At 45.5% G+C, this 8,345-nt stretch overlaps 1 protein-coding gene across 1 annotated transcript in view; it reads left to right on the top strand.

Moving 5' to 3' along the window:
• LOC137537137 (uncharacterized) overlaps positions 1–2,468 on the top strand; it is a 134,598-nt gene extending 132,130 nt beyond the window's left edge. The window contains exon 12 of the mRNA XM_068259267.1: positions 826–2,468. Within this exon, the coding sequence (XP_068115368.1) occupies positions 826–2,297 (1,472 nt within the window). The 3' untranslated portion in view covers positions 2,298–2,468. The remainder of the gene's footprint in view (positions 1–825) is intronic.
• Positions 2,469–8,345: the final 5,877 nt, after the last annotated feature.

Consider the following 8,345-nt stretch of genomic DNA (forward strand, 5'->3'; position numbering starts at 1 on the left):
GCTACACAGCACTATATCACACTACAGCCTCTCTAACACTGTCCCTGTATCAGCAGCAGCAGCTCCTCTCCCTACACTGACTGCTACACAGCACTATATCACAATACAGTCTCTCTAACACTGTCCCTGTATCAGCAGCAGCAGCAGCTCCTCTCCCTACCCTGACTGCTACACAGCACTATATCACACTACAGCCTCTCTAACACTGTCCCTGTATCAGCAGCAGCAGCTCCTCTCCCTACACTGACTGCTACACAGCACTATATCACAATACAGTCTCTCTAACACTGTCCCTGTATCAGCAGCAGCAGCAGCTCCTCCCCCTACACTGACTGCATGCCAATTTAATGCAAATGTGCAATGAAGATAAGGGAATTGGTCAGCACCTGATGCTACTTTGCAGCCTATAGGGGGTGAGGGGGGGGGGGGGGGGTCAGGTGACTTACTGTGCCTCCAGGCAACCAGACACCATTCGTAGAACCAATCGGAAGGAAAAGTCCGGGCACCAGATAAGCTGCAGATCACCACTTTATTTCTTCCCCCATCCAAACGTACCGATAAACAAAAACACAGCGTTTCACGAGACGAGCTCACTTCCTCAGAGACCAGGTGATCTGCAGCTTATCTGGTGTCCAGACTTTTCCTTATGATTGGTTCTACAATTGCTATATGCAAATGTGCAGCTGCTGCACTTGGTTCATTTCTAATCTGCATAAACTTTGCATCAACTTGGAATTCTGAGCAGCTCACTGAACATCCCTAATGATAATTCTTCCTCCCCTCAGAATTCTCTAACAGGAAGTGATGATGTTTCTCTATTTGCAGCGCGGAGTCCCAGCATCAGGAACCTCTCAGAGACTCGTCTCTCTGTATCCATAGACTGTACAACGGATGATGATGTCACTGGACAAGGGTCTCCTGCAGAGATCCTGGTTGCCGATCAAGAGAGATCACACACTAGAGAGAAGCCCTTTTTATGTGCTGAGTGTGGGAAATGTTTTGGACATAAAGGAGACCTTGTCAAACATGAGAGATCCCACACAGGTGAGAAGCCCTTTTCATGTGCTGAGTGTGGGAAATGTTTTGGGCAGAAAGGAAACCTTTTAAGACATGAGAGATCCCACACAGGTGAGAAGCCCTTTTCATGTGCTGAGTGCGGGAAATATTTTCAGCGGAAAGGACACCTTTTAAGCCATGAAAGATCCCACATAGCTGAGAAGCCGTTTTCATGTGCTGAGTGTGGGAAATGTTTTGGATTGAAAGGAAGCCTTGTCAAACATGAGAGATCTCACACAGGTGAGCAGCCCTATTCATGTGCTGAGTGTGGGAAATGTTTTGGATGGAAAGGAAACCTTGTCAAACATGAGAGATTGCACGCAGTTGAGAAGCCATTTTCGTGTGCCGAGTGTGGGAAATGTTTTGGGGATAAAGGACACCTTTTAAAACATGAGAGATCGCACACAGGTGAGAAGCCATTTTCGTGTGCTGAGTGCGGGAAATGTTTTAGAGAGAAAGGAAATCTTGTCAGCCATGAGAGATCTCACACTGGTGAGAAGCCATATTCATGTGCTGAGTGTGGGAAATGTTTTCAGCGGAAAGGAAACCTTTTAAGCCATGAGAGATGCCATACAGGTGAGAAACCATTTTCATGTGCTGAGTGTGGGAAATGTTTTGCTGAGAAAGGAAACCTCATCAAACATAAGAGATCCCACACAGGTGAGAAGCCCTTTTCATGTGCTGAGTGTGGGAAATTTTTTGGACATAAAGGAAACCTCGTCAAACATGAGAGATACCACACAGTTGAGAAGCTCTTTTCATGTCCTGAGTGTGGGAAATGTTTTGGAGAGAAAGGAGACCTCAAAAAACATGAGCGATCCCACACAGGTGAGAAGCCCTATTCATGTGCTGAGTGTGGGAAATGTTTTGGAGAGAAAGGAGATCTCAAAAAACATGAGAGATCCCACACAGGTGAGAAGCCCTTTTCGTGTGCTGAGTGTGGGAAATGTTTTGGGCGTAAAGGACACCTTTTAACCCATGAGAGATCGCACACAGGTGAGAAGCCATTTTCGTGTGCTGAGTGTGGGAAATGTTTTGGAGAGAAAGGAAACCTCTTAAAACATGAGAGATCCCACACAGGTGAGAAGCCCTTTTCATGTGCTGAGTGTGGGAAATGTTTTGGGCGTAAAGGACACCTTTTAACCCATGAGAGATCCCACACAGGTGAGAAGCCCTATTCGTGTGCTGAATGTGGGAAATGTTTTGAACGTAAATCTCTGCTTGTGAGACACGTGTGTTGAATGTGGGAAATGGTTTGACCATAAGTTTTCTTTTCCAGTGTTTTACTTCTTGCAAAGCGCACATGGCAGCATTTGTACACTGAATCCCGAGGACTCTTTCATGCGGTGCATTGGATTGTTGCTGCTCTTTGACTGTCTATAGTACAGACCACAAGTTTGGACACACCGTCTCATCCAAAGAGTTTTCTTTATTTTCATGACTATGAATATTGTAGATTCTCACTGAAGGCATCCAAACTATGAATTAGCATATGTGGAAGTATAGTACATAACCAAAAAGTGTGAAACAACTGAAAATGTCATATTCTAGGTTCTTCAAAGTAGCCACCTTTTGCTTTGATTACTGCTTTGCACACTCTTGGCATTCTCTTGATGAGCTTCAAGAGGTAGTCACCTGAAATGGTCTTCCAACAGTCTTGAAGGAGTTCCCAGAGATGCTTAGCACTTGTTGGCCCTTTTGCCTTCACTCTGCGGTCCAGCTCACCCCAAACCGTCTCGATTGGGTTCAGGTCTGGTGACTGTGGAGGCCAGGTCATCTGGCGCAGCACCCCATCACTCTCCTTCCTGGTCAAATAGCCCTTACACAGCCTGGAGGTGTGTTTGGGGTCACTGTCCTGTTGAAAAATAAATGATGGCCCAACTAAACGCTAACCGGATGGAATAGCATGCCGCTGCAAGATACTGTGGCAGCCATGCTGGTTCAGTATTCCTTCAATTTTGAATAAATCCCCAACAGTGTCCCCAGCAAAGCACCATCACACCTCCTCCTCCATGCTTCACGGTGGGAACCAGGCATGTACAGACCATCCATTCACCTTTTCTGCATCGCACAAAGACACGGTGGTTGGAACCAAAAATCTCACATTTTGAGTCATCAGACCAAAGCACAGATTTCCACTGGTCTAATGTCCATTCCTTGTGTTCTTTAGCTCAAACAAGTCTCTTCTGCTTGTTGCCTGTCCTTAGCAGTGGTTTCCTAGCAGATATTCTACCATGAAGGCCTGATTCACACAGTCTCCTCTTAACAGTTGTTCTAGAGATGTGTCTGCTGCTAGAACTCTGTGTGGCATTGCTCTGGTCTCTAATCTGAGCTGCTGTTAACCTGTGATTTCTGAGGCTGGTGACTCGGATGAATTTATCCTCCGCAGCAGAGGTGACTCTTGGTCTTCCTTTCCTGGGGCGGTCCGCATGTGAGCCAGTTTCTTTGTAGCTAAGACAAAGGGACACCGAGAGCCCAAAATAGTGTAGTATGCACTGGACAATGTGGAATGGTAGTAAACTAAGGTAAATATACTCACAAACATGGGTTACCACTAAGGCTACCACTGTGTAGACAGGTGAGGAGATTAGTCCTGTCCTCACTCAGGATTAAAAAGTAGCTCTCTGTAGTACAGGAAAAGTAGGGCTTAGCACCCCTCCACCAGGGGTGGACTTGATATGTAGATAACGGAACTGAGGCGCCAGCAGGATAAAAACATATATTAAAAGTTCTAAAAATGCTTTGGAGGTTAGGTAGCGGTGGACTCACCTCCCGAAAGCAGACACGTAACAACTGTCTGACAAGCATCAAAACATTTATTTATAAATACCCCAAAGGTGCGACGCGTTTCGCAAGCAAAGCCCACTTCCTCAGGCAATAGAAGGGGATCACAAATAGAGGCGCTAAACCCGTCCTACACGAGCTACTGTTTGTGCTGTAAAAATGTCCTGGTGGGACGCAGCGGTGGTTGCCATGGCAGCAGAAAGGGGACTGGCCAAAATAGCCGGCAAATATGCATAAATATGGCATCTCCGCCTCCCCCTTACATCAAACACTCTGATGAAGTCCGCGGTGGGCGGGGCCAATACCTGCAATGTGATCTGAGCCTCTCCGTGTTTCTTGAACTCTCAGCCGGAAGGGTTTGCCTATTGGGATTAGCACACCGCTACTCCTTGCTGCGGACGCACAGCTGGGTTGAGAGGCTGGTGAGCGAAGAAAACTATTACATGGATACCCGGGAATCCTGACCGGAGCAGCGCGGTGGGACTGGTGAGATACCGACCGCTGTGTATTCAGTAAAGCGAAGTTTCTAAACAAACATAGGAATCCCTAGTGAGCTGAGGAGGAAATCTATGCAGCAAACCTGGCTACCCTTGTCTCCCCACTCTGAGATTATCGTATTTGGTAGCGGTACCAGTGTGGTTGAGGGGTGTTTGTGGTATGCTGGGTTGTGCATGAACGGAGCGCTCCACATGTTATTTTAATTGTTTTTAGGACGGAGATTTCATGTATATGCAATTGTGAGATTAATAAAGCTGTTGATATTTTGTGGTATCCCCAGGGTGGTCACATTCATTAAGTTGTTGCAGTTAGGTTGGTTGCTGTGACCCCCCCCCCCCCCCTAATGTTAATGGTGTGGGACCGTAAAGCAAAAGGGTGAGATAGACAGTGATTGTAATTTGGATATGAGGAAGCGGGCTTTGCCTGCGAAACGCGTTGCACCTTTGGGGTATTTATAAATAAATGTTTTGATGTTTGTCGGACAGTTGTTCCGTGTCGGCTTTCGGGAGGTGAGTCCACCGCTACCTCCATAGGATTTTTAGAACTTTTAATATATGTATTTATCCTGCTGGCGCCTCTGTTCCATGATCTACAGTTTCTTTGTAGCGTTTGATGGTTTTTGAGACTGCACTTGGGGACACTTTTTCAAAGTTTTCCTAATTTTTCGGACTGACTAACCTTAATTTCTTAAAGTAATGATGGCCACTCGTTTTTCTTTACTTAGCTGCTTTTTTCTTACCATAATACAAATTCTAGCAGTCTATTCAGTAGGACTATTAGCTGTGTATCCACCTGACTTCTCCACAATGCAACTGATAGTCCCAACCCCATTTATAAGGCAAGAAATCTCACGTATTAAACCTGACAGGGCAAACCTGTGAAGTGAAAACCATTTCAGGTGACTACCTCTTGAAGCTCATCAAGAGAATGCCAAGAGTGTGCAAAGCCGTAATCAAAGCAAAAGGTGGCTACTTTGAAGAACCTAGAATATGACATATTTTCAGTTGTTTCACACTTTTTGGTTATGTACTATACTTCCACATGTGTTAATTCATAGTTTGGATGCCTTCAGTGAGAATCTACAATATTCATAGTCATGAAAATAAAGAAAACTCTTTGAATGAGACGGTGTGTCCAAACTTTTGGTCTGTACTGTATATCAAACTATTTCGACTCCTCGTCAGGCATTTACAGGTTGTGGCATTGGCTGGTTGAACGCTGTGCTACCACATATTGTGCGTTTGTTGAGAGTTTACTTGTTTAATATGTATCTTGACAGAAAGGAAAAGGAACCTGGAACCTTTCTTCTACTGTGCGGAGAGTATGGAGAGTGCTGGAGTGTGTGCTGCTACCCCCAGGCCCCTGTAAGCCCCAATGCAAAGCAAATTAACAGACGGCACTAACTGGGATGGAAGCTGCGGCTTCCCTGGAAAGTACAACATCAGTAAAATACAATGGGTCTGATTCACAAAGCGGTGCAAAGTGTTTACACGCCTGTGAAAAGCCCAAAACTTTGCGCGCGATCAGCAGCACAAAGCGGTGATAACTCAGCTAGTGCAAAGGTTATCACGCCTAAAGTCTTTTAGGCGTGATAACTGGGTTATCACCGCTTTGTGAATCAGGCCCAATATGTGCAAAAATATTTTGCAGGAAAACAGGGAACTAAACACTCAGCAGTTTCATATTCCTGTGAGGCGTTATGTGATGTCATCTATAGAAACGGTGCATTTGCCTCTGAAGGCACAAACATGTGAAAATACTCTCTTAAAATGTATCATAAAGTGAGGAAATTAGTTGGAGAGGATGGTTCTAACTGTTTGCTGAGTTCTCCACTATGTGGTAACAGGAGAAACAAAATAGGAATCCGGGCACCAGCCAACAGGATATACTGCACACAACACCTTTAATACATCCCCAATATGGGGATGTATTAAAGGTGTTGTGTGCAGTATATCCTGCTGGCTGGTGCCTGGATTCCTATTTTGTTTCTCCTGTTACCACATTGTATGCTGTTTGATCCGGAGGCACAGCTTCCAAACTCCTGCTACCCCCTTGGGTCTGCCACCCAGGGCATTTAGTGCCACCCTACGTGTCTACCCTCTACTGAGTTCTCCACTATGGTGCAATCCGAATTTGTCAGCATTTGCTTCCCTTAGTGATGGGGGATTCTGGATCCGGAGGGGGGTAAATATATTCACCACCTGTACCTAAATAATCATTGTAAATCGTGGTCACAAATGGTAGTGGAATTTCACCTTCCTAGGCATTCCCGATTCAGGTACTGTCACCTCAGGCAGGCAGCACAATGTGGGGGTGTGACTGCTGACCTGGTCCCGGCACTGTGGAAAGCCGGCTGCTACATAAGGAAAGCCTTATATCCAGGTTCTGCTCCAGTCTTGCTGACTATGAATATGCTCATAGACTAGCTAAAACTGTGGCATTATGGGAGGGGGAAAGATTTCTGGGGAGGAATGGACTGACTATGAGGACACATATATAAAGATGGTAATTTGCTCTCGAGATAAGTTGGTTCAACTGCACTGGTTTCACCGGATATACTTTACTCCTGTTACAATATCCAAATTCTCAAAGGGGGGTGGGGGTGAGTGATGTTTGTTGGAGGTGTGGTCACAGCTCAGGTTCCTTTAAGCATATGACTTGGGACTGCAGCTCATCCAATCATCTTCCAAGAGTCTTCCTGTTGTGTCCTCTTATAAGTCTTGTCTGTTGGGATTGATAGAGGACTGGTCCTTAACCTCCCTGGCTGTAAGCCCGACCTACGTTCATGCTAGCCGCCGGAGAGGATCGCATGGCCCCCCTGAGTGTTTTTTCAAATAGAATTTGTGTTAAATGGTTCAGCTAGCACTTCGCTAGCTAAATATCCCTCCCAAGTCCCTCCGGTCGCCTCCGATTGCCTCCGATCACCGCCGGTATACGTACCCCCCAGGAATCCCGCAATGGCGCAGCCTACCAATCAGCTCCCGGCTTCACTATGGTGAGGATCGGGACTGCGCATGACGTCATGATGTAGATGACATCATGTCCCGATCGTCGCCATAGCGACGAGTGACGCTGATTGCTGAAGTTGCAGCTCTTGCGGGATCGCGGACGGGTAAATATTGCCGTCAGCGACCGGGGGGATCAGAGGGGCGCTGGGGGGCTTGGAGGGGAATATTTAGCTAGCGAACTGCTAGCTGGGGCATTAAAAACAAATTTTATTTTAAAAAATCCTCCCGCAGACGCAGCATTGGACACTGTGTACCGCCAGGGATGTTAGACTGTTGTTCTTTTATGACAAAATTTCCATTGCTCTAGAGTAGAAAAAACTTCTGAACCCCGTCACACTTTATGGATGCACTTAGTTAATACTTTTCTTCCGTTATATAAACTGACCTGGTTGGTGAGAGGGGCGGGCTCCTCATTGGATAAGGTCTGGAAGCCCTGGTTGGAATGTACTGGTTCAGCCATTAATAATCTAGATGCATCTCCCAGCATTGTGGACTCCCTCTGATAGATACTCGAATATGTGCTTGTGGTTCCCCCACACCAAACCTCTGTGATGCTTTGTGCAGCCCTGGTCTGGGATTTCATACTGGTCCATAGATTTTATGTGTGTGACTTGGTCAGCTTATGATGCAATCCTGTATGTTCTTCATGCTACTGAATGCCTATATGTCTATTTACTTGCTTTTGTATAATCTTTTATATCTCTGTGATATAGCCTGATATAACCTGAATATGTCTTGTACTGTCAATGGGTTGTTTTGTGTTGCTGTTGTGCGTTTTGATAAACAATAAAAATATATTTTTTTTTAAATCAACCGTTTTGGTCTATGATGAATCCAAACATTTTGGCAATAACAGGATACGCACAAAATGCACTCATTGGTACAGATAACAAAAAAACATAAATCACCATAACTGGAGAATACTTGGAAACAAAGGCCAGGGATTAAGGATCAGTGATTTATTTTTCAGAACAACTTGCTGTAGCTTGGTTATGATAC

The sequence above is a fragment of the Hyperolius riggenbachi genome, chromosome 10 (assembly GCF_040937935.1).
Source record: "Hyperolius riggenbachi isolate aHypRig1 chromosome 10, aHypRig1.pri, whole genome shotgun sequence".
In the NCBI taxonomy this organism is placed as follows: domain Eukaryota; kingdom Metazoa; phylum Chordata; class Amphibia; order Anura; family Hyperoliidae; genus Hyperolius; species Hyperolius riggenbachi.